The 27,898-nt window shown below is 39.1% G+C and overlaps 1 protein-coding gene across 5 annotated transcripts in view; it reads right to left on the reverse strand.

Moving 5' to 3' along the window:
• ARR3 (arrestin 3) overlaps nt 1-27,898 on the reverse strand; it is a 535,442-nt gene that overhangs the window by 147,833 nt on the left and 359,711 nt on the right. For all 5 annotated transcript variants that reach the window (XM_044057442.1, XM_044057444.1, XM_044057443.1 and 2 more), the window contains exons 9-10: nt 26,058-26,193; nt 4,663-4,747 (exon numbers count right to left, since the gene is read on the reverse strand). In XM_044057442.1, the coding sequence (XP_043913377.1) occupies nt 4,663-4,747; nt 26,058-26,193 (221 nt within the window). The remainder of the gene's footprint in view (nt 1-4,662; nt 4,748-26,057; nt 26,194-27,898) is intronic.

Below are 27,898 nucleotides of genomic sequence, written 5' to 3' on the forward strand. Positions count from 1 at the left end.
TACAACAAGAAGCATAAAGAGGGCATATGAAATCACATCACATCCAGCATTTGGCTGGTTTACTAGGCTTTCATCTGGCAAGAAGTAGCGCAGGATTCTCTGTAGGACCTCCAGGCTTTTGAACAGCTTCTATCCAACAGTAATAAGGCTCATGAACTCTGACATCAACTTGGACTTCTCCTACCTCCAAATGTGATCTCACTAGTAATATTTCACTAAAAGTGATACATTATTTAATTCACTATAGTTAATATATTTTTAGAAGAAGTGCAATCTCTCTCTCTTAAAAGTGCAATTGCAATAATTTCCCATTTGCAATATTAACAAATTGCCTTTTCTTCTCTTTTTCTGTGTACAATATTATTTGTTCATATGTTTAGGTTTATATGTATGGGTAGTTTTACCTCACTAGAAATAGGTTATAAGGAGCATTTTTTGTGTGTATTAGTCATTAGAATAGTTGTGCATACATCATGTCTTATTCTTTTTATACTTAAATTGCCTCTGTACTCTGATGACAAACTAATACCCAGAATTTAATTTAGGTTGCACTTGTGTTTCCTAAATGAGAATAAAGTTTTCTTTGAATAACAGTTACCCATTGAAACAGGCTTATCGTAAGCATCAGTAATATTCTCTTATCTTGAAACTCCACATACATTGAAAATGCACATAAACCCAACAGTCTTTGAAGATACATAGAAACTCAACAGTTATTGAAATGCACAGAAACTCAACAGTCCTTGAAAATGCAGTGAGAACTCAACATTGTATGAAAATGCATACAAACTCAAAATTCTTTGAAAAGGAACTTGCTGATTGCAGTTTGTCAGTTGGTGTAGAGGATTAAGTCTCTAGGCTCCTGTATTCAAGATACAGGGTTTGAGCCTGAAAACATCCATCCCTAATTGAGGCATTTCACACACACCAAAACACACACAAATGTCCATTCAGAACTTGAGTGGCATGTTTAAATATGTGTTCATCTGTCCAGAAAGGCAACAGGAAATCCATGCTCTTAAAAACTCGCTCTCTTTTCAAATGTGTGTACAATGATTTAATGATGCTGCTAAGAAATGTAAGTTTTGTGGCAGCACCCAGCCAGTGGGCCCCCTCCTCCTGCTAGTGGCTCCCCCAAGACAATGGACCCTTTAGACGACTGCCTAGGTTGTCTAGTGCTGGATCTGACTCTGCCCTGTCCCCAACCCTACTTCAACACTGCCTACATGAAGCGCTGCAGTGCTTCTGCTTTAGTTAAAAAAAAAATCTACTTTTTAAACTGTAGCAAACTGCTTGCTATAAATGTAGCAAGCAGTTGCTAGAGTTTATACCCTGCTTGCACTGGATGCCACAGCACTCATGTTTTAGTTAAAAATATTTTTAAACTGTAGCAAGCTGCTTACTACAAATATTGCAAACAGCGGCTATAGTTTATACCCTGTCTGTATGGAGTGCTACAGCACTCGCGTTTCAGTTAAACCATTTTTTTTTTTACATTTAAACTGTAATAAACTGCTGGCTACATTTTATACAGTTGCTACACTTTAGACCAAACATGGAGGGCTACAACATTCAGGTTTGACTGTAAATGCAATACCGGCTTTTAAAACATGGTATTTACATTAATGAAATATCAGGATCAGCTGGTCGCTCACCCAAACATTTTGCACTAAAATCAGTTGCCCCCTCACCGCACCCTAGCTATGCTACAGTGAATACAATAAAAGTGTTTATTGTTTTAGCCACAGTAGTACTGCTTGTAACTGAATCTACCTCTGGCTTTTTATGTTTACAGTTATATCAGTAGTCCAACTATCTATTTTTTTCATTTCTGGGGAGTTTCCACCAAATGATTACCTTTATGAATATTTTAGGAATTAACAAGCATATCATCAGCTAAAATTAAATTGAAAATTATGGGGGTGGGGTTGGTGCACTACTGTTTGCATATATGTTTTTTCATTTCTTGGAGTTGCCACCAAACTGATTACTCTTGTGAATGTTTCCAAGCCTGTGTTACATGGAAAGCAGCATACATGTTTAGCCCTGTGCCACAGATTTGTTACTTCACCTGTTCTGATTCACCTTTAAGAACACATTTCAGGTATTGTGCGGTATTAGCACTAGTTCATAAACTAGACTGTACAATTGCATGGAACAGATTGGCAGAAGACTCCCTCAAATGCATATGAAATTCCACACAGTTAAAAAGTTCTAGCCCTGCACAACTATCAGGTAGTTACAATAGATATTTTATATTAAAATATACTATAGACCCTATAATTGCCATACATATGATCTCTCTCTTCTGTTTCAACTGTTCCTGTTAGGGGGTTGCCACAGTGGATCATCTTTTCCATTTCTTCCTATCCTCTGCATCTTGCTCTGTCACACCAATCACCTGCATGTTCTCTCACCACATCCATAAACCTTATCTTAGGCCTTCCTATTTTCCTCTTCCTGGCAGCTCCATCCTTAGCATTTTTTTCCCAATAAACCCAGCATCCCTCCTCAGCACATGTCCAAACCAATGCAATCTCTTCTCTCTGGCTTTGTCTCCAAACCGTCCAACCTGAGTTGACCCTCTAATATACTGATTCCTAATCCTGTCCATCCTCATCACATCCAGTGCAAATCTTAACATCTTTAACTCTGCCATGTCTAGCTCTGACTCTTGCCTTTTTGTCAATGCCACTGTCTCCAACCCAAATAACATAGCTGGTCTCACTACTCTCTTGTAGACCTTCCCTTTCACTCTTACTGGTACCAGTCTGTCACAAACCACTCCTGACACTCTTCTCCACACACTCCACCCTGCCTGTGCTCTCTTCTTCACTTCTCTTCAGCACTCACCATTACTCTGAACTGTTGATCCCAAGTACTTAAACTCATCCACCTTTGCCAGCTCTACTTCTTGCATCCTCACCATTCCTCTATCCTCCCTCTCACTCACACACACACACACACACACACACACACACACACACACACACACACACACACACACACACACACACACACACACATATATATTCTGTCTTAGTCCTGCTGACCTTCATTTCTCTCCACTCTAGAGCATATCTCCACCTCTCCAGGGTCTCCTACTCCCTACTCTCATTACAGATCACAATGTCATCTGCAAACATCATAATCTACGGGACCTCCTGTCTGATCTCATCTGCCAATCTGTCCATCACCAAAAGGGCTCAGAACTGATCCTTGATGTAATCCCACCTCCACCTTAAATGCATCCTTCACTCCCACCCCAGACCTCACCACTATCACACTACCCTTGTACACATTCTGTACCACTCTTACATACTTCTGTGCCACTCCCGACTTCCTCATACAATACCACAACTCCTGTCTAGGCACCCTGTCATATGCTTTCTCTAAGTCCACAAAGACACATTGCAACTCCTTCTGACCTTCTCTGTATTTCTCCATCAACACTCTCAGAGCAAACATTGCATCTGTAGTGCTCTTTCCCAGCATGAAACCATACTGCTGATCACTAATCATCACCTCCCTTGATAATCTAGCTTCCACTACTCTTTCCCATAACTTCAAGCTGTGACTGATAAATTTTATCCCTCTGTAGTTACTACAGTTCTGCACATCACCCTTATTCTTAAAGATAGGTACCAAAACACTTTTTCTCCAGTCCTCAGGTATCCTCTGACTTTCCAAGATTTCATTAAATAATCTGGTCAAAAACTCCACTGCCATTTCTCCTAAGCACCTCCATGCTTCCACTGGTATGTCATCTGGGCCAACAGCCTTTCCATTCTTCATTCTCTTCATAGCTGTCCTTACTTCCTCCTTGTTAATTTGCTTCACTTCCTGTTTCACTATCCCCACATCATCCAACCTTCTCTCTCTCTCATTCTCTTCATTCATCAGCCCCTCAAAGTACTCTTTCCATCTGCTCAACACACTCTCTTCACTTGTGAGCCATACATATGATACTAAAAGTAAAATTTAACCTGCAAAAAAAAAAAAAAAAAAACAAGTAAAAAAATGCACCTGCCTATTTTGTAACTGTAATAAGACACTTGGGGTTTGCATGGTATAGATATTACTGCATGTCTAGGGATTGTAAGGTACTCTCCCTTAGAGCTCATGTCTCACAGCACCCCTGCATTTATTGTAATATCTGCACTTTATACATAGATTTGTGGTAATATCTGTATTGTACACATAATCTCATTCTTTATTGGACAGTGCAGTGGTCAGTGTTGTTGCCTCACAGCAAGAGGTTCTCCGGTTCGATTCTCAGCTGGGTTGTGGAATGTGCATCACCTCCCTGCATTCACGTGGGTTTCCTCTGGTTTCCCCCCACATTCCAAAGATGTGTCTAGAGCATATCTCCCTGGGCCTGTGCTGAAAATGGACTCTGTCCCAGCTGGACTTCACCAGTAAACAAATGATAAATAAATTATTGCACACTTATCTGAGTCCTGCAACTTCTTTAGCATGCAATGTAAATTTGGTCAGTTTGATCCCTCAGTCAGACTGAGGAGGTGTTTCTGGTATAGAAGTAAAGACGTAATGATAGGCAGGGTAACCAATGCAATTAAGTAAAAAAACTGCATCCTACAGTGCAGCAAACATTAGGAAACAAACAACATGATATGTATTCTACTGCTGCCTTCCTCTTACCTGATAGTTTGATTTTCTTCACAATCTTGTTAGTTGTGTTTGTAATTTTCACATTGACATTAATGGGTTCCCCATGATAATAAATCTGTAGAGTAATAAAACAAAGCAGATGTGTTTACAAATTCCCACAAGGCAGTCAGTTATTCAGATGTAGAAATGAAGCCACAACCATACTACAATAGTTCTTAATGGACAACACTCCACTAATATAGTCAGTTAATGCAGTTGTTTTTATCTCTGTACTTTACTTCATACTTGAGTAAAACAAAGTTCATCAGTCCTCCATTTCTTTGCTGCTTCTTCTCTAGACACACGTCAATACTTGATCACATGATGATGTGTTGGCTAATGTCCCATGGAAACGTAATAATGAAATTAATGAGTAGTGCATATACAGGGATCCAGATACAGTAGGAATGGCACAGCACAGGCACATGGAAACAATTGCTTGATTTAAGAGATTCTCTGCATTTCGGGATTGTCTTCATTGACCTCTATAATGTCACTTGGACATGCCACTGTGCTCAGCCTGTAAGTGTATGGATACATGTCATAGTATGAGAGAGATAGCCTATGTGGAGTAAGCTGATAGGTTCAGCTTTACTCATATACAAAGCATGGCATTGAGGTGCATCTATAGATATTTTAATTAATTTATTAACTGTCTCAGTGGACTGATCCTATGGGGCTTCATTCAGCCCTGACTCAAGGGAATGTTACAAAAATAAATACATTTAAAAGTTAAAATAATAAGTAAGTAAAATCAGAAGTAATGTAGGCATGTGTTCCTGTGGAAATTCTAGCAGCCAGAGCCGCAATCCTGTGAATAGTGTTAAGTGCAAATGGGTAAATATAAATTAACTCTGAGGTCATTGCACCTCAGAGTATTCTCTGTACTCAGAGGTACAATGATTTGGAGTCGGTATATGTATATATATATATATATATATATATATATATATGTATATGTATATGTATATGTTTATGTATTTGTATATGTATATGTATATGGATCATGGGTATGGTGGTACAGTTCCCCCATGTCTGAAGAGTACCCAGATTTATGAAAAATGCTTTAATGCTATTACACTGAGTTTCAACATTTACTGTATTTGCTGGATGATTCCAGTTTATTTTTTGAATAAGTTGGACTTATACACTTGGATCTCACACTTCTTCAAGCATATATAAAGCTTCAGACTGGCAATCTGGCAAATGCCAGAAGGACATAGGCATCAGACTATAATCCTAATTAAGTAATACTGTATGATAACTGGAAATGTCCAGTTCCAAACTTATGCAGGACCTAGCAGAATCATACTGTGCCATTTTGGAGCCAGAAACGATTCTATCATTATAGATAGATACTGGATCTGTCTTCCAGGTGCAGTAAGAATTGCGAGAAATGCCAAGTGGGGGAAAACACAGTTCATACAGGATTTGATGTTATGACAGGATGAAGACTTCATATGGCCAATAAATCAATAGAAAAAAAGATTTTGCTGTGCGCTGCACAAAAACATAGACGCACAAAGCAGCCTAACATACACTCGCACAAACACACAAACATAACACATACACATGACCACACATCACAAGCACACAATTTATTTTAGTGCCGGTAAAGTCAACATGACTTTAATGTCTTCCAGTGTTTCATGCCTGCTTGAAGTTTTAGCCAACAGGTGATCAATCTGCTACCTGCATTTTAGGCTGCAGTTTATTCTGGGTTTGAGTCAGTGAGTGAGGTCACTAAGAGATAAATAAATATATTAGTAATTTACAATATGAATTATTTAGTCTGACATGCATAACTTTGCCTGTTATTAAATATTTTAAGTTTTAAGGAACTCTGTTTGGGTAGGAAGCAATTCTTATGTTCTTTATCTGTGAACATTTTCATAGTGTCAACTCTTGACCAAATAATTTGTTAAAGACCATAAAGGCAGGGGATTAATTTAAAAGTTCAGTACATCTTCCACAAAGGATGGGCCTACATACTGCTGGCTAACCAAACCAAGACACGAATTGGAAGACCAAGAAGTGCTATTTCCTGTTTAAACCACTGCCACTATTTTCACCAGCACCATCCAACCTGCCCCTGCTATTACTATCACCACCACCACCACCACAAATGCCCCTTTTCTAGTTTCTTTAAAATTTCTTAAGTTATCTTCTCCTGAAGCCACACCTATTTTATGCAACACGTGGTCTTAAAAGGTTAGCAAGAACTTCTTAAGGCAGAGAAGATGATTAGTGGCTGGTGGTCTGACTTCTTATGAAAACTAAATTGGGTAAATCAGATGCTTCTGGGTATGAGACTGTATAACAGACATCTCTGAGGCACGACATACCACTAGGAGGACAGCAGTAAATCAGAAAGAAGAGAAATTAAATTCAAGAGCAGACCTGAGTGAATGACAGCACAGGCACTGAAATGCATTAAATAAGCCATGGCAGAGTGTCTTAGACAGGCATAACTCTCATCTCTTTTTACCAAAATGCATGACACAACTTGAGATGAATGGGTCATATTTAAGACAAATGATATAATTTGAGACTGAAAATAAGAAAAGTCCCTTAGAATCATATGCACTGTAGTTTATACTGTTTAGTTGCCTACTGAAAATAATAAATTACTATGAAATTACATGTTTAAACTATCATTGTGCACTGTGTATAATAACTTTCTTTCTCTAATACAAGCAGTTTCTAAGCAACACAAGTGCTGTATCGCATAATAAGTGACAAGTGAAAGTTGTGTAAGGCAGGCAGCAGAAATACTAGGATTAAAGGTCTACAGGAAAATGAGAAAGGAAAAAATACATCACTCACTGGAGTAGGGATAAGAGAAGAGAAGGAAGAAAGGAAATCAACTTTTTAAAGATGCACAAAGATGTAAGGATGAATGGAATCTAAGTGAGAAAAAGAATGAGACAGTGGGAAACCAAAGAAGCAAACTGGAAGACAGGGAACAAAGAAGTAGGTTAGGTGTTCAACTTGTGTGTCAGGGTGGTTTGAGGAGGCAGAATGTGAGGTGTACAGCAGAATGTGAGGTGTACAGCAGAACTGTGAAGCTTCAAATGAGACTCTTGGACATAGAAAGCGCAGTAGGTTGGCGTTTGCACCTCCCTATAGAAAAATCAGTGTTCTTCCTGCTACTGTCTCTATTTCTCACCTGTTTATCACTTATTGTGCATTTTACAGTAGCCTGGCTGTTTGTCTAATTAATAGATCCTTCCTTTTTATCATTTGATAGCATCCCCATTTTGCTAAATAAAGTATTTCCCCCTGTGACTTTCCACTCTTTTTTCCTACATTTACTTTTATTCTTAGATTAAATTACAGTTTTACTTGTATTTGTGGTTAGGGTATAAATTTGCCAAGAGCAGTAATGGTTATTTAATGGCAGGGAATAATTTACTACTGTTTCTAAAGGATGGACATTACTGGCTGGAGTTTTAGCTGCCTTCCTATTGGTTCTTTTACTTTATCTCCTTAGCTTAATAATAATTGGGCTGAGGTGCACAGTGCTGTAATTGACTCACATATAGACACTTTCAGTTTCAAATTTGCTCTTTGAAACCTTAACAATGGACTAGTTAGTGCAAGACTGAGTGTAAACTGGCACTGCAACACTGATTAATCCAACATAGCAGAGTCACCACGAAACAACACATACTAGGCTAATTACACCAATCTTCAAATATAAGTAGAAATGTACTAGTGACATGTGACACCATACTTAGACATATGTAGTCTACATTCATGAGGCTGGATAAAGGCAGGATGATAGTGATCTGACTCTTAGGGGCCAAGATGCTGATGTTACAAGGGCTCTTGTAACCTTTAAGCCAGGCAAATATGATTACGGCATGTTGGTGGCCCATAATGGGGTAAATTATCTGGTGCTCAACACCCTGAATAATATCGAGAGAGTGAGAGAGGGAGAGAGAAAGAGAGAAATAACTGAGTTCTCTGCTCATGTTCCAAATATAGAAAATTGACCAGTGTTGGGTGGAATCCTTCCATCACAAAAATGATACCAAGGATTAAAGGAACAATGATGGGCTTTAACAATGGGCTAAACACTTGGTGTTATTCTAAGAGGATCTATTATGTATCAACATGGGATTAGATGATTAACAACCATTCTTGCTTTGCCAAACTTGGTCACATCTCTCATTCCAAGGCTTCTTCATACTAGCAAAGGAATTTTCTGCCCCCCTTGTGGATTTTATAGGCAGGATCCAGCTGATAGACATCTCGACTTAACTTCCAAAACAAATCTACCTCTAGACTATATCAAGGTGGCTCTAATTAATGCTTGAAGTCTATACAGCAAACCTTTGGACCTTGAGGCCCTCCTACATTTGGACCTGCATATCCATGTTTGTGTTATTATGAAGACCTGGTTGAGGTGCACAGAGAGCACCCCCTCAATACCTGGGTTTTGTGCTTACCACTAATTTATACCTGATTGAAACTGCAGTGGGGCATTCATATTTGTTATGGACCACATTTCCTTGAGACAGATACATTGAGATCATCAAGCAGTGCATATAGAGAATCAAGTAATGCTAAATAGGATTAACTCTGAGATCACTGTGGGTTACAGAACCCTCTCTGATAGTATAACAAGAGTTTATTTTCCTACTTTTACTTTCAATAGTTGATAAAGATTTTTTTACTGAAAGTAAAAGTAGGAAAATAAACTCTTGTTATACTAACATCCTTTTAAATTTATTGAAAAAATTGTTTATAAAAACCCAGACTATAAACCATAGCTTTTTACAATGTTTCCCATAGCATATACTAAAATTGTGTGCATTCCACCAATTTTTCTTGTATGCATTTAAAGAATAAAGATTTAATTTATGGCATCATTTTATAGATAGAGGAAAAATATATTCCAAGGAATATATTTAAAAAATATATGAAATGGATAAAGAAAGGTGGTTAGGCATAAAAACTGTCAACAATCTATTAGTAATAAAATTGATTTAATGTACCGCAGTGGTGCAGCAGTTAGCATTGCCGCCTCACAGCAAGAGGTTCTCCGGTTTGATCCTCGGCTGGGGTGCCTTCTGTGTGGAGTTTTCATGTCCTCCCTGTGGTTGCATGGGTTTCCACCGGGTGCTCCGGTTTCCTCCCACATCCCAAAGACATGCTGTAGGTGGATTGGACACTCTAAATTGGTCCTAGGTGTGAGTGTGTGTGTGTGTGTGCCTTCTGTGGAAGGTTGGGCACCGGGCTGGCAACTCGACATTGTAAAACTCCACTGCAAGTCATGAGCAGACAGGTGATCTGCTGTGGTGACCCCTAACTGGGAAAAGTCGAAAGAAGAAGAAGATCAGTAAAAAATAAAATCCCTATATTCACTGAATTTCTGTTTACATCAGATGATAATATATATGGAAAATTTTATTTATCAACATTATATAAAATAATGAAAGTTACAAAATTATAAAAAATACTGAAATTATTTTTCACTTAGAAATAAAAATTATCTAAGTGAAGAAAATAAAAAAGTTACTATTAATGTATGCAAATAGAACGACTGTTTCTTTACAATGGAGATTATTTACATGGACTTTTTTCATAGAACATTTATCACATAATACAATTGAACTAATATATAAAAAGAGACAATATGTTGAAGATGTAGTTCTCAATTAAAGGCTGATTGAGATCATATGTTTTATGATTTTGAAATTATAAAACTTTGCTGGAAAAGTACAGATTTTCTGTTACAAGCTGTTTTAAATGATTCATTTAATTTGTCTAAATCCTTGGTTTTATTTAACACACCAGTTCCTGCTGAAATTATTCAAAATAATTATTCTTTGGAGTATTTTAGCCATCGCAAGAAAGATCATCACTATGAATTGGAAGAAAGACTCTACTCATACTTTAAAGAACTTTAACAATATTGCTGTTGATATTTGTCAATATGAATTGGCAACGATTAAAATGAGGACTAATAAATATACTTCATACTATAATACGTGGTTAAAATGTAAGGACTGTTTAGATAAATATGACATTAAAATTAAGTTAAAAATGATGAAGAGGACTGTATGAATTGTATTTTATAGACACCATTATAAATATCTTTAGTTATTGTAGTTTTTTGTTTGTTTGTGAAAGTGTAAGCAAATGTTGATTACATTTTATAGTTTGTGCATTTTAATTTTATTGTTGGTAAGATCTAATTACTACATTTATAACACAAGTATTAATAATCCATTTAAAAAAGGAAGAAACTCCTAAAATTCTGTAACTGAACAAATGACCCCTAAATTATGGAGGTAATCAAACAGCTAGATAAGAAATTAAAAAAGGACATAAGGAAAGCAAAAGCTCCCATGAACTTAGACTAACCACATAAGCTAAAGACAGCCACAGAGATTTATTTATTTATGTCAGAAAAATAAGAAATAGGTTCATAGGTAGTTATAAGGTTTGCAGTCCAGGGGACCATTGAGGAGGCAAATCCACATTCCCAGTTGTCCCTAAGAACTTTTTGATTAAGTGACTTGTTCAAGGTCAGACAACAGACAAAAGAGGCCCGAGGGACTCAAACCCTGTGCCACAGGAACTACAGCTCACAGCCCTTAATCTATATGCCATCTGCCAGACAAAAAAACATTAACACCCATTTGTTAACTAGTAAGCCAGCTGGACAAAAAGGTCCTTTCCAGGAACAGTGTCTGGTTAAGTAACTTGTTTAAGGTCATACAATAGGCAAACAAGGGCTGAGGGAATCAAACCCTGTACCATAGGAATTAGAGCTCACAACCTTAACCTCTGCACCAACTACCAGAAATGACATGTACCATTGTATCAAACTTACTCACAGTGGCACTATCCAGTCTGATCTAGTGGACTTTGCTAACATTCTAGCAAATAAAGTTACTGCCAACTTCACTCATGAAGGGATTTCCAGCTAACTGTTTAATTGGATTATGGTAGCATTGCACTTGTGGGGTCTCTTCTACTGTGTTTTTACATTAGGAAGAGCGGGTTTATTCATCTCAGGGCAGGAGGTGTTTGTCTGTTCTGCCTGAGTTGGGAAATATACAAAATGACTCGTATTGTACTCATTTTATTGTCCAGAGGTTGCATTAGTTAGTTTCCTGTTTTTTTCTGTGCTGCTATAAACTTTATATATCTGTATGGATTAGCAGTGCCCTGTACAGTAGCAAATATACAGAAAGCAAATTTTCCCTGTAGAACTGATCATAAAACTGTACCGTGTAAAGCAGTAGTATAGAACAAATACCTTGTATGCCAGCAAACTTAAAGCAGCTAGTTGGGCATCAAGTGTAAATACCTACAGATTTAGTAGGTCAGTATTGTGTAAACATTAAAGTTAGTAGAACTGAGTACTTTCAAGTGTAATCTGCCCCAGTAAAGCATCCTTATTAGTCTGCACCAATAATGCACCCTTAATACTCTTCTAACCCCAATACACTACCCCCTTGTAGATCACCAGTCAAAGGACTGCATAGTATGGATATGCAATTTCCTAACTTCTCTGTAGCCAGCTTGGTGGATATGGTTATTGTGAGGCAATGTAGCAACTGTCTCATGTTTACCGATGCAGACACACTATGTGAGAGGTGTACTTACACAATGACACTGGTGGCTAAACTCTTGCATACAAGTGCACATCATGTTGTTGAATCCACACAAACAACACTCACATAGCACACAGCACACACATAGACAAACATATGCTGAGGCACTTAAAAGCAATTTTCCCAAACAACAGAGTTTGCCTAGACCACGCATTGTCAAAGCTATGCCTCAGCAAGCCCAAAGGCACTCAGAAAAAACAAAACCTAACATGACGTACAGTCACTCTCAGTGGAGCACCCAATACTAAGCCCCTAAGGCAAGTTCTAAGGACTGTCATCATAGGGGACTCCATTGTAAGATATACTGACGCCCCTCTAACCAGGCTAAACAAGGAGACAATAACTGTTAGTTGTTTATCTGGAGCCAGGATCAGCCAAATATCATAAGCGCTCACATCATTACACCACAGGTACCATTTTCATTCCATCATAGTCCATGTAGGTGTTAATGACCAGAGCTGTACCTCCCTGGACTATATCAAGAGAGACATTATGGAGCTCTCACACTATGTGTCCCAGGCTGGTATGAACCTAGCAGTGACCAGCATATTACCATTTTTAACGTCAATAACTGTATGTCTTTCTGGTGTAATCCTAAGAGGAGCCAATGTTTGTTACCTTGGGAGGACAAGGTTAACAGCTTTGTCATGGATGGTCTGCACATTTCCTCTCTAGGCTTTTGAAAATTGGCTAAAACTTTATCCAACCCCTTAGTACCATTTTTTAGGCAATGCTAAATCGACAAACCTACTGATTTAGCAAAATCAACCCAAATGAATCTCTTTGTGTTCCTGCTCAATGCCAGGAGCCTAAAAAAACTACACTCCCTCCAAGCCCTCCTCATGCTCGAGAATATAGATGTGAGCAGTTACTGAGATACAGTTTAAAGTGGCAGAGAGTAACCTGTCCATGCAAGGTTTCAGTGCCTTACATACTTTTAGACCAGTAGCTTTACAGACAAGTGCTAAAGGTGGAGGTGTCTCAATGTACAACATGATCCAGCATACCACTAGGGTGGTCAGACAAGATGATGTGCTGGAGTTTGTACATGTGCAAATCACCATAGACAAAATCCTGTACCACATCCTAGCCAGCTATAGATCACTTACTATGTCCCAATGCATACTTGGACCTACCAAAGACAAATACCATCTAACCTAAAACCCTAGTCATGGAAGACTATAATTAACCATCATGTATAAATTGTGACTCCTATGCAACCTCAAATCTATAGGCACAGAGATTTCTGGACTTTGTAAATACAAATACCTTTGACCAAAGAATGAATACACCCAGTAGAGGCTTCAACATACTGGACCTTAGCCTTCCAAATATGGGAGAATGCTGCCCCCCCCCAAGGTTTCACCCTCCCTGATAAGGTCCAACCATAAATTTGTCTCCTTCAAAATCAAAATCAACTCTATAATCCCATTAAAACTAATAACAGTTAGCAACTATTCCAAAGATAATTACCTTTTATTAAGTGATGGCTTGTCAAAATTCAGTGCCCATCCAATCCCTGAGAATACAGCAGTCAACGCTGAACTGCTCTCAGAAACTCTACAACCATGTCAATGGCAGCATAGAGGCTGTCGCACCTACCAGAAGTAAGCCCAGGACTTGCCCTAGAAACAAACTGTCCTGGTGGTATCCCAAATTAAACAGGATAAATAACAAAAGGAAAAAAAATATTTCCAAAATTAGGAAGGGTAATTCCTATAAAAATAAAAACTCTGTCATCAAATTAAACAGTCAACTAAGAGGGCTAGTTAGGTCAAGAAGAGCCATCTTTGAGGTTAAGATAACCTCCCAAGTGAAAGATAACCATAAGAACTTCTTCAGTTTTGTTAGAAAACTCAAGGGCAGCACACAGCAATGTGCTGAACTGATGGTTAATGGTGCCACATTCACCAAGCCTGGCAATATAGTGAACCTGTTAGAGGGCAAATTCTGTTTCAACTTTAACTCCATCTCACCCTCAACCATCCCCCCAAAAAATACCCTCAAATATAAACCCTTCAGCTATAACTAGGGAGGACATATTGGCTGTGCTAGCTAAAGGCTTGAACATGGTCTCAATGGCCCTTGGTAACATCCCAGGATGCCTCTTAAACAGTCTGAAATACAACTTATCAGTACGCCTGGAGTCATTATTTAACTATAGTCTTAAAACAAGGTTTGTGTCACATGAATGAAGGACTGTGACAGTCATCCCCCTTCATAAGGGAAGACCTTCAGCAGCTCCTGAAAACTACAGACAATTAGTCTGAATATTTTTATTTGCAAAGCATGGAAAGAATTATCATGGAAATTATATAAATCAAATTTGTGAGTCACATTTCGGTTGCACAGCTCGACTTTTAAGGGCTCTAGTGGTCATTAGCCTAGTATACACCTATGAACCTATGAGGCATCCATTCCAAACTCACTTATCCCTGATGGAATCAAGCCACCAACCATTACGAAAGAACATGTACTGATGGTACGCTCCAAAACAAAGAATACCTTGTCCTTGAGATATGACAATAATTAATAGCACTAAGCAAGCATTGGTGGAGCCACTCCTCAAACTGTTCAATCTGCGCCTGTCAACTCTCTCTGCTCCATGGGATTGGTACACAGCTATTGTGTTACCATTCCACAAGGGTGGCCTCACCTCAGGCCACAGGAATTACAGACCCATGAGCCTAATGAGTTTTGTATGCAAAGCCATGGAATGTATCATAAGTGACTTAATTAACTATGGTATCAAAAATCTTATCAGACCTGACCCCCTACCTGGCAATTTGATTTTGTCAAGGGTAGATCATGTTTAATGAATTTTGTGAACTTCTGAGGGATAGTTACTCAGGCTGTAGATTGTGGACTAGCTGTCCACCCAGTGTAACTTGTCTTGACCTCCCCAAGGACTTGATACCATACCATATGCAAATACAATATACAAATTGAAGGACGTCCAAACTGACCTGTTTAATGTTAGGTGAATTGAATAGCTAACTGGCTTAGAGACAGAACTCAAGCAATGACAGGTGGGGGGAGGGTGCATTCTCTGAGAGCATGAAGGCGACCAGTGGAGTTCTGCAGGTATAATTTCTGGGACCTCTGCTGCTTAATATTTACTTCTTCGATCTTCACTTATCAAATAATACTCTCTGGACAACATAGTTTGCAGATGATTGCAAGCTAGGAGATTTCATCAAGTCCCCCTCTATCATATATGCACACCAACAGGACCTTACACTTGTCAACAGTAAAGTACTAAAATTGTGATCAGACTCAATGCAAAAAGTGCAACATTGTAGCATTTGATAAGGATCCCAGCTCCTGTTTACAGCACTGATAACATACTATTTCAAAATGAAAATGTTATGAGAGACCTAAGTACTTGGGTGGATATCACATTTGGCCGTCATGTTGCAACAGTGGTTAGGATTTTTTTTTTACCTTGTGCAACTTATTGCTAAATGCATTTCTTCTGGATCAGAACTCCTCATCCCTTTGTACTCCGCACTGATAAGACCCATCACTGACTGCAACACTCTCTTTGGGATATCTCTTATGAAGCAAATCAAGCAATTAGAAAGACCCCAGGGGTTTGTAACTAAAAAGATCAGGGCTTAAGAGACTTGAATTACCAAGAGAGCCACAGTGTCATATAGATGCCTTAGGGGTGATTTGTGCCTATCTTATAGGGCTATAAGGGATCCAGTCATCCAGTACTTATACTTCATAGGTTCATAGGTTCATAGGTTCATACTAGGCTATCTGCCCGAGGGCATTTACAAGCCTAGCATCGCTTTTTTGTGGCTTTACCTTTAGGGAACTATGGGGATTATTTTTCATTATTTTTGTTCTGTGCAGTGACACTGGAGAGGTCCCTGGGGGGGTATATTCTCCTCTCATCCATCATCCATTGGTCAAGATTTCTTGAGGAAGGCTCTGCCAGGGTGCTCTGGGAGTATGTGTTCCCACAGCATCCAGCTCTTTAGGGAGTCTTTGGTGATGAATCTATCCTCCAGCACGCCCTATTAATGCTAAGTTTTTGTTGCTTTTGTCTCCGGGATGGATATTTTTTGGATCTAGATTTTGCATATTCATCATATTCATCAAATGTTGGCCTTGTATGTTTATGTTTAAAGGTCACCTCTCACCTCTGAGCAAGCAAAATAGAGCTGGAGTTCTTTCAGTCAGCTTCAGTCGGACAGCATTTTGAGACTTTTGAGACCTTTTTCCTTTTGCTTTTGTGGCCTCTCCAGCTGCTGCAAGTGTCGGGTCAGATACATTTACAATGGGGCATTGTACTCAATCATTGGTCTGATGAGTGATGAGTAAAGGAGACTATGACCTCCCTTGATCTAGATGAGATCCTTCATGATAAGGTGGGCAATGTAGAAGGTCTTCTCCTAACTACTTTACTACATGGGGTGTCGAATGACAGACTACAATCAACCTGGGTCCCCAACTCCCTGATGACTTCTTCTGTGCTCAGTTTTTTGCCACTATTTTAACCTTAGGTAACCTTGTAAGGGTATTTAGGGTATTTTCAGCATTTTTGGCATTGCATTTTGGGCCATGGCTCTGGCTCAGTTATCCTGCTGTTATCCATTCTCTGAAGGATATCTGTGTCAATGTTGTTTCTACTATGTGTCAAAGTTTGTCATCTGCTGCATTGCCTGTGTCTCACATAACCTGTCTCCTGTAACCTCCCACTTTTGAAAAGTAGATGCAAAACAAGAGGGGCAGGCTGGACTGAGTGACTGGGACGACACTACACCAGGCTTTTGAAGCTTGAGCAGCTTTGACCCTGTGGGTTCTGTCACTGTGTCAGTTTGCCAGTGCCAGTTTGCAACCCATCTTGTGATGTATGGACATTTTATTTTGATGAGTTTTTCAATCAATGATATGGTATTGGTATTAAGGCCTTATCCAGATCGCCAGATCGAGGGAGGCTGTTGCCTTTCCTCATCTCAATGGCTGGTGATGCTCGAAAAAGTCAACCAAGTTTAAAGGCATGATCTGCCATTGAAAAAAGCCAAAAAATGCTGCAGATCCAAAGTCAAATTCCCTATGTCTTTATTTATTATTTATGAGGTCCATTATGATCCTCTCCATGGCTTTGAGCTGCAGCCAATAATTTCTCAGGTCGGTGGTTGTGGTAGGTGTGTGGAGGCCCACAGGTGTGGTGGTTTGCTTTGCAGGCAGCCACTCCCTGCCCTACACATCCAGAGGTAAGATCGTTGTTTTCAACAGCTGTCCTAGCTGTGGGTTTAATTTCTGTCTATTAGCAGCCACAGAGCCCATGCCGGACATGCATCCCATGCTTGCACGCTGTTGTTTTTCTTTTGAGAGAGCAGTTCTCACTTGGGCTGGACTGGATTGGGTCGGGTATATGTCGCTCTGTATCTTGGGGGGGGGAGGGGAGGGGTTGGGAACTAACCCGACAGTATTGTGCCAGCTGTGTCTGTCTTTATGTCAGATATCAAATCTCTTTTATTTCTTTTAATATCTTCTTATCTTTCCCAGGTTTCTAACATAGCTAAAGAAGGCCTTATGATTGTCTTTTTATGATTTTCTTTATTTTTCTATTTTTTTTTTTTTGGATTTTTTTTTTTCTCTTATGAGTTTAAGAGTCTTTATGGTTTTTTTTATTTTTATCAAGGGTGTCTTTACCTTAAGCTTTTCCTTTTGTCTTGTAGTGTCCTCTTTTTTGAGGGGGTGCCTTTTGGCTGGGGTTTGCACCAGGTTGGGGGCTTCTTTGTTTTTGATTTTGTGCATTTGGTGCAGGTGCTGATTTTGTTTGCTTTTGCCTGCTGTAGGTTTATAAGTGTGGGTCTTTGAAAGTTTCAAGGCTTGGGCTAGATTTTTCGCCCACAGCCTTCTTAGAAGTGGAGACCACACTAGTCTTAGTTCTTTTTTTTGTTTTTTATTTCAGTCCTTACTGTGGGTTTTTTATTTCAGGTGGGGGGTGGGTGTTTTATCTTCTTGATAGTGAGGGGTGTAGATCTCCATTGTGATCCCAAACATTCCAGGTAACACTAGGGGCAGAGATCTAAATCTACATCAGCAAATTAATAAGACAAGGAGGAGGGATAGATTTGTTACGCAGCACCTACCCCTTCTCTGGCACAAACTCCCTCTTTAAGTTAAGTATTGTGACACATTGTCTGCCTTTAAAAAGGAGCTGAACAACTGGATGGGCATTCATAAACTCCCTTCTGGTATGACTGCCTTGGCCTTCTTGAGAAGAGACGCAGTGCCTAAGGGCGGGTACTGGCAAAGTGTAAATGGCCTAACAGTTCAGTTACCTTGGAACTCCCGTGATCCTATTTAGTAGAGTAGGGACCTAGCAAGGCTGATAACAGATTGCAGGAGACAGGATAAGGTATGAAAGGGGACAAGATGAAAAGAGTAGAACTTGGGCATAAGTAGACAGGGGAGCAAGTACGAATGAGGGGGTAGACAAGAAGGAGAATGGGGAGAGCAAAGAGAGAGGTGGGGGACAGGAGCTGGCATAGAGCCGGCAGACACAGGAAGATAAAATAGGGTGGTGAAATTAAAGAAGGCCAGGCATGAGGGGGCATTGGAGAAAGAGCAGGAGGGAAGAGGACAGACAGAGAAGGACAGAGATTTATTATGAAGAGAAGGAAAAGAGCAGTCACAGGGGGCAAGAAGGCTTAGCTGAGATGGAACAGAGGGGGTCCTGGTAGTAGGGGACTTGGTTATTAAGTGGAGAAAAGGGTGTCAGGGTTAGCTTGAACAGGTGGAAATGGTTTCAGAATTAACCCTCAGCAGTTAATTGCCAAAATTGTTGGGAAAAGAAAGGGCACTAATATATCTGTACCTATATCATTGTCTATATAACCATCAAATTTATCGGTCCAAGTGGGAAAGAATGACATGGCAAATGAAACACTGAAGTGGGAATAGGGAGGATCAAAGTGGATGTAAGTCTGTGTAGGAGGTATAGTGGCAGTCTCACAAATACCATCTGCATCAGGGGTCATTGGTGCTGAGGGATCAATTATGATGGTCATTTATTTTTTTATATGAGACAGAAAAACTATAAAACAAAAATTCATGACAACCACAGATTCATCCTCTGCTAATAGGTTGTCATAGCCAAGGGAGTGAGGAAGGGGTTACGGGCACTAATGGAGGAGAAGTTTCTTGGACATGGTGCTTATTCCACCCGAGATCCTGAAAAAGCTGCTTGAATACTATTGAACCTCTGGTAAAGCTCTTTAACAGCCTTTTGAGGAATGGGACTAGTCCTGGGAGTTTGGAAACAGACTGTTGTACTCTCTGGCTAGAAAGGCAGAGCAATGCGGAGTACCAGAACTTATCAGCCAGGGATCCTGAGGATGGTAGTTATGAAAACATTGGAGGATGTGTGAAGTGAAGATGTAGAACGTTCCTCAAGCAGAGAGGTCTGGTAATGAATTTCCCTTATGGATTCACAGCAAGAAGGTCCTATCATATTAGCCTCATCAAATTCTGTGACTAAGATGCCAGAGAGGTTAACTGATGCAAACTTGTAAACAGGATTTATCAAGGATTCAGCAGATGTAGAATGTTCCTCAAGCAGAGAGGTTTGGTAATGAATTCCCCTCATGGATTCACAGCAAGAAGGTCCTATCATATTAGCCTAACCAAATTCTTTGACTAAACTTGTAAACAGGATTTATCAATGCTTCAGCAGAACCTTTGGGTCAATCCACTGCCAGCTTCCTGCAAAAATGGGGTGGGGGGGTTAGAAGGAGTTATTAAGCAAAGTAAGTAGCATAGTGGTTAGAGGACAAGAAAAAGAGATGAGCTGGGAGGGTAGTGACAATAGGTGTTCAGAAGAGTCTAATTTCACACAGAGCATAGAAAAATTGGATTCATCTTTATACATTGACATTAAAATTTGGGTGGGTATTGTATCTGATCAGGTTGTAAGCCTGACAAGTGATGTGAAAGTTCTAAAAACAACTACTGAGTGGTATCAGCTCTTCTTCAGGCATTCCAAGCGCAATGAGCTGCATCTGGAAAAGGATGCTTCAGGGTGCAATATGCGCTTCTGGGGGACAGCTTCAAATACCCAGAACAAGAGAAAGATTTGGGGGGATTATTTATTTATTTAACATATTATTACAGAAAGTGTGAACTGCAGGGTTTACTGCAAGAGGACAACAGCAGGAGGAAGCAAATATCAGGGTACATATTTTTGGGTGTGACATCAAGAAATAAGGTGATGATACCCCCTCTCTCAGCGAGATATAAGAAGGGGAGGATACCCTTTTATCAAGTTTCTGTAAGACCAGAGCTGGAATATTACATACTGTGCTGGGGGCTTTACAGAGGGAAATACATTATACTACTGGAGGAAGTACAATGAATGGCAATCAGGACAGTGTAGGGTAGAGAAAAAGGAGTGTGAAGACTGGATTAGGGGGTTTGACTTCATTCTACTGCAGTGCAGATGGAAGAGAGAAAGAGAGAGAGACTTAATATGTACATTTAAATTATTAAAAGGAATGCATGATGGGATTAAGGTTTACAGGACAGGCAGGATGTAACATGACTGCCAAATTACAGGACCCCATTTTAACTCAAATGTAAGGAAATACTTCATAAATAAAGTCACAGAAAGATGGAATGAGATGCTAGTATGGCTATAACATTATGAAAGAAATTAATCCTTTAAAAAAATTGAGCCACTATAAGCAAGAGCAGGACAGTGGAAGGGACCGCTGCCTGGGTCAAGCTGCAATATTTTGGCAAGCCAGATACCCCCATGGTAGCAGCAGCTTCAGAAATTCCAGATAGCTCCGTTTCCTTCTGTTGGCCTGCTTTATGTTATATTAACATAGTATCTCAATATTTTAGAAACAGCAAAAATATGTGATCTGGCTTTAAATATTGTCAGTGTCAAACACTACAGAATACCTTTAACAGATGAATGTTGCCTCTTTGGAAGGGAGTGTTCCAGAAATGGTGAGGTTTGAGTCTAATGACAGTCCAATACTGACTATTTAGGCAACACAGTAAGTTACATTTCTGTGTAGTATTTTTGTTAATCATAAGAGTGCTGATTTTGTTTAACTTAAAAACTAAGCACTTCTGCATTCCTGATCAGATACACGTCATGCAGATTGCTATAGTCCTTAGAAGACTGACATTTCTCTCTAAGTACCTTTCATGAAAGTCATTCAGTTAAATGATCCTAGTACCATCTGATGGGGAATCACCAAAATATTTGTAGAGAAAAAAATGGAAATGACACCTTTGTGAGATTGTTATATTGCAAAGTTGTGGTCAGTAGCAGAGTTATGCTACTCTGGATCTTTTGCTAAAAATCAAATATGATCAAACCCATTCTTGCTGACAAATTTTATTATATTTTTTAAGTGTTTTCTGCTAAGACCATATGTTTTATTAAGTGAAAACATTTTGGTGTGCATGTGTGTGTGTGCGTGCGTGCGTGTGTGTGTGTGTGTGTGTATGTGCATGCGTGCGTGTGTGTGTGTGTGTGTGTGTGTGTGTGTGTGTGTGTGTGTGTGTGTGCGCGTATATACATCATTTGAAAGAGGTTGCAGGTTTGATTTGTTCTGGAATGTTATAAATTCTATTATTCTTTCTATTTCTGTCACTTCCTACAAATGTACAAAGAAATAATCATCAAATCAATACAGGGAAGATTTGATCTTTTGTTTGTTTAGGATGAGTAAGTACTTGGAGTAGAAATGCATGCATAGTTTTTATCTGATCATATATTAAAATGAATACTTTCCTTTCGTAGATACCATGAGATTCTACCATGTTGTTCATGATGTATATAGCTTGTTCTGGGCAATGTATGACTGTATATAGTTTCTGTTTGGTGTACATGTCCTTTATGTAAATACTCAATGGTTTTGTAATGTTTTCTTTTCTTTTTTTTTTTTTTTTTCTCTTTCTGTACTTTTCTTTTTTGTAGACATTCATGTAAATGTATTTACTGAAAATTTGCAATAAAGAGAATATTAAAAAATGCATAGTATTAACAAACAGATGTAAAACGAATGTAGCATTTGAAAAATACATTACAATTAAAGGGTCTAGATGGGCAGTGAATGCTGGGGGTACACATCCCACATATGAAATGAATGCTTTTCTCACTTTTCTTTAAAATAGTGCAATATGTAAACCAGATTTCACAGCATCTTCCTTCATCTTTAAAAAGCATGGAGGGAGGCTAGGCCAGACTGGTTTCCCAATGTGATAGGGGCAGAAAAACCTGAGAACAAGCAGAGCCATATACATCTCGGTATAGAATCTTTGTATGGAAATAGGATTTCTGTTTATAATGCCAGTGAAAGAATACATTGCAACATTTTATGCATTTGCTTCTGTCTCTCTGTTTTATTTTTCCACTGGCTACATACATGTATTTTTCATTCATCCTTCTTCTCAGCTACGCGCACACACACACACACACACACACACACACACACACACACACACACACACACACACACACACACACTGACATCTGCAGATTATGTCTAGTAAGACACGTATGCTGAAGGAAGAATAACATCTTTTATCCTAACACTGTAGGCATTCTCTTTCTAAGTGAAATATACATTTTACTGATTTTTTTTAAATAAGCTTCCAGTTTAATTCAGCAAAACATTATTTAGATATTTTAATATACTATTCTAACAACACTATAAAAATGGGTTTTTTTTCAGTTTTTTAACCCCTGTTTTTTCCTTCAGGATCTACCAGTTACTTTCTGTTCTGTTCTATTTTTGCAGCCAAACAAGTCCTGTCAAATCCCAGAGCAGGTTGCTGTTACTGCAGGGCACTGCTGATGCAGTTCACACACTGCCTTTTCCCTTCACATTCGGCAGCCAGACACGCAAAGTGGAAAGGCCTGTTATTACTTCTCTGATCTGCATTACGACTTACCAAAATTGACACTTGTCATGGTGTCACCTGATCTCTACATTCAAAGCATTTCATAACAGGCAACTAATAGGATGGAGGTGGATTTTCTCTAATCCGCAATAAACCTTTGGCTTATCCAGCGCTAATATAGTAGCTAAACATAGCAGCAGTTCAGAAGAGCAATCCAGTAATAATCCATAGTCAAGTCTTAGATAATACATTGCTGACACTTAGGCAAGATACAGAGTAATATCAAACAGATTCCTTTTCATTAATGAATTAAAAATTAACTTAAAGGAGCTGCTGAATATATTGTAGGGCTGCCTGTGATCATAAGTTGAGTTGTACAAACTGCTGGCTGGAAAGTGATTTGTGTGTGTGTGCATGTGTGTGTGTGTGTGCGTACGCTCGCACGTGTGTGTGTGTGTGTGTGTGTGTGTGTGTGTGTGTTTGTTTGTGTGTGCGTGTGTGTGTGTGTATATGTATATCTGTGTGTCTGTATGTGTATGGGGAAGAGCTTTAATACTTTGCATTTCATGTGTCTCGCATCAGTGAACAACATATACACATATATATATATATATATATATATATATATATATATTTTTTTTTTTTTTTTTTTTTATATATCAAACATGGCACACTCATCCAATACGCAGATGACTCGACCATCATCTGCTCAGCCCTGTCCCTACCCAAACTGCAAAAAGTCACACAGGAAGCCTTTTCCTCTGTTGAAACATGGTTATCCGATGCCCAATTAATACTCAACCCAAACAAAACTAAACTACTCATCTTCCAACCCACCAAACATACTCAAAACAACTCTCACTTTAACATCACAGCAAAAGACAACACCACTATATACCCAACTGAACACACCAAATTGCTTGGAGTGGAAATAGACAATAAACTAAAATTTGACATTCACATATCCATGACCATAAAAAAAGTCTACAAAAAACTAGGAGCATTATACAGAAATAAACAATTTCTCACCAAAGCAGCAAAGATTTCAATAGCAAATTCCCACCTTATCTCCACCCTACTTTATGCCTCTCCAGTATATACCAACCTAAGGCAATGCGATCTAAACAAGCTAGAGACCTGCTACAACAAAATCGCCAAATTCGCCACAGGGGCATCCTACCGTAGTCACCACTGTCTCTCACTTGCTGAACTGGGCTGGCTTGAACTCCCTCACCTCCTTCAGTGGTATCAACTCTCACTCGCCCACAAACTAGTAAACCATCCACTAAATGTCCCATCCCTCCAGAATCTACTCCAACCCTATCGCACCACCAGACCACTAAGATCCAGCAACAAAATCACTTGCAGATCACTAAAGCCAATAACTCTGCTGGTGAAGCACTATTCTCTTGCGCCATAGCCAAATTATGGAACTCACTCCCACCCACAATTACCTCCGTGCCATCATGCACCAACTTCAAAACTTTATTAAAAGCGCACCTAAAACATGCTGGCTATGCCCTTGCAACTCCCACTCTAATATCATCCACCCCATCCAACTACTACCTTTCTTTCACCTCCACTAACTATCTTGATGATAGCAAGCTCAGATGCTCATAAGCCTAGTACTTATTATACAGCAGGAACTTCTCATTGTTACATTTGTTAATGCCTGTTATGTACTTCACAGATAAAGATTCTAGTTGTCTACTGATGTACTATGTTCTTCATCTGTAAATATGTTGTAAGTAATTTCTATGTTAAATTGTTAATCGCTATGTAATCCAATATAACTACTGTCTGTTTATTTTACTGTGGAGCTTTTCTCCCCGGGCCTCTGCTGAAAATGGACCCACGTCCAGTCGGATACTCCCGGTCAACAAATTTAAATAAATAAATAAATAAATAATAATAAATATATATATATATATATATATATATATATATATATATATATATATTACTGATGGTATATTTTTGTATTTCTTCATTTGATTTCAAAAAGATAGCTGAGTTGTGCATAGTCAATAAAGAGCTGAATACATTTGTATGTGTATGACTGTGTTTGTGAGTCTGTGCATATGCATTTGTATTTGTGTGTATTACATGTGAGTCTATGTCAGTGTTTATACATTTACGAAATTGTGACTTTCTTTGTATGCATGTGTATGTTTTGTCTGTGTGTGTGTGTGTGTGTGTGTGTGTGTGTGTGTGTGTGTATTTGAGCGAGTCTATGTTAGTGTGTTTGTATGTGTGAGTTTGTGACTTTCTGTGTATGCATGTGTATCAGTGTGCATGTCTGTGTGTGTGTGTGTGTGTGTGTGTGTGTGTATGCGAGTGTGGGAAATCTGAGTTTCTGTATATGTGAGAGATACTATGTCTTTCTGCCTCTGCATTTGTGTATATATGCATATGACTGTGTTAGTGTGTGTGTGTGTGTGTGTGTGTGTGTGTGTGTGTGTGTGTGTGTGTGCATGCGAGTGTGGGAAATCTGAGTTTCTGTATATGTGAGAGATACTATGTCTTTCTGCCTCTGCATTTGTGTATATATGCATATGACTGTGTTAGTGTGTGTGTGTGTGTGTGTGTGTGTGTGTGTGTGTGTGTGTGTGTGTGTGTGTGTGTGTGTGTGTATGTGGGGGGGGTGCATTATAACATTCCCTAGTTTAGAGCAGATATACTGCATACTTTGTCACTTGCTACTTTATGTATGCAAAGTGTACACATTGGTCGTATACCTGCAGCAATCTTTTTTCAGGTATCTGTCTCATCTTTCTTTTAAAATCTTGTGTTTGGCAGTGTGTGAAATTGTGAAACATAGGGTAAAACAGAATGTTGTGGACCCCAAGCTGATGAAATTCTACTCACCTCTTTGTCCAAAGATGCTTCCAGGTGCAAGGGCTTGTCTGACATCATGAATTGCCGTGTAGTTTCAGTCTTGGGTGGTGGACCAGATTTTTCAGGGGCAAACTGGACCTTTCGAATAATGAGTCGAACAGAGTTCCTGGAATGCATTAGGAGAAAAAGAGAAATTTTACAGCTTTTGAATTTTATTTGTGCCCTCAAACCATAAAAGACAGAATGAGTAACAATAAACCTCTACAGATGTGGTTCTTTGATTTGACTGACTGACTGATTAATTGATTGATTATTTTTGTCACTGTATTGATCAGATAGTTTCACAGATACGGCAGAAGTGCCCCCTTTTCAATGGAGGCATCCTTTTTATGCCTTTCACTCTTTCTCCATATGTGCTTATATTTTAACCGTGGTAATGAATCCCCATCTCCATTTTAAAGGACTACATGCTCCGTATAGTTTTCTAGCCCCTCCCCCTTCTAGCACCTGTTTATCATTCTTACTTAGGTGTAGGTGGTCGTCGGCTTATTATTGTTGAGCTTCTCATCTGTCAGGCAGTCCTGTGTCATACTAAGTCCCTGCTGTCAACATTAACTCATCAACCACTATTTGAAAACTATTTATTCTTTACTTTTAAATCTGCATGCATATACAGCAAGTAAACTAATTAAAGCCTGTACATCAGCTTGATGCAGGAAGAAATTTTTTTTCAAACAGAAATCAAATGTTGAATTTTGGCACAGATTTTTAAGACAAAGTGCTACTGGACTTAGACTTTGCAGCAGTCCAGGGTTTATTCCCACACCCCATTTGCCTACTACATAACTCTGAGCAAGTCACTTAACCAGAATGAGTTTCCAGTGAAAACAGTCTTCATCTCCAGTGGGCATACATGGGCTCATGGTTACTAGGCTATCAGTCCAAGAGCCATTTTTAGCCTAGTCAAGCTTACCCCAAATTTGCCAAAATATTGCTGACATATTACTACCCATAAATTTTACGTTACAATATAGGGTTATACATATGAAGCATTCACAGGCTGCACCTGTCCGTTAGGGACACAGGTGCCAAACTAGGAGTAGACTTCCCATCAACTGGCTCAAGTTACAGTTGAATAAGGTTAGGAATGAGCTTTGCTTCACATGTCTAGAAAGCCTACTTCAGACGGGTATCTTTGTAGCATATACCTGTCCCTCTAATATGTCCTGTTTGTATCACAGTTGAGGTTTAGGCCCTTCGGATGGGTATTTCTGAAGCTGTTTGTTTTGCAGATGTGCAACAAATCCATCAATGTGGGATAAGAGGGTGCCTTGCAGCCTGTGTAGATCACCACACGACAGTCTGTAGGAGACAGAGTACAGGGTCTGAGATGGTCCGCACAGGACTTGTTATTTACTTTCTGTTTTCTTTTTGTGAAGAGCCTCTGTGGTCTCTCATGTACCTAGTCAGGTACCTGCCAAAGGATGAGTGGTATGTTGAGAACTGAGTACAATGGAACAATGACCTCTTTGGACCTTTACTTATAAGCTGTAAAACGCGGAATGATTTTCTCACCATAGTAGACATGTTATGGTCAAAAGTAATGTTACTGTCAACATGCATTTGCAGATCCCTGGCCAGTGGGTCTACTTTTAAGGGTGTATTATTAATGTAGTAATTTCCAGGGGTGGCTGCCTTCTAAAGAGTACTATTATGTATTTTTTCTCACTGAGTTTTAGTCAGTGGTTCTGGCACCAGTTGTTTGTTTCACATCCTCTTGAAGGGTATCTGTGTCTTTAAGGGATTCAGTGACCAAACCTAGTTTTGCCTTAGCATTGGGAGAGTCATATTTCAACATGCTGCCAGAGTGG

This window comes from Protopterus annectens, chromosome 15.part0 (assembly GCF_019279795.1).
Source record: "Protopterus annectens isolate FY-2018-M chromosome 15.part0, PAN1.0, whole genome shotgun sequence".
In the NCBI taxonomy this organism is placed as follows: domain Eukaryota; kingdom Metazoa; phylum Chordata; order Ceratodontiformes; family Protopteridae; genus Protopterus; species Protopterus annectens.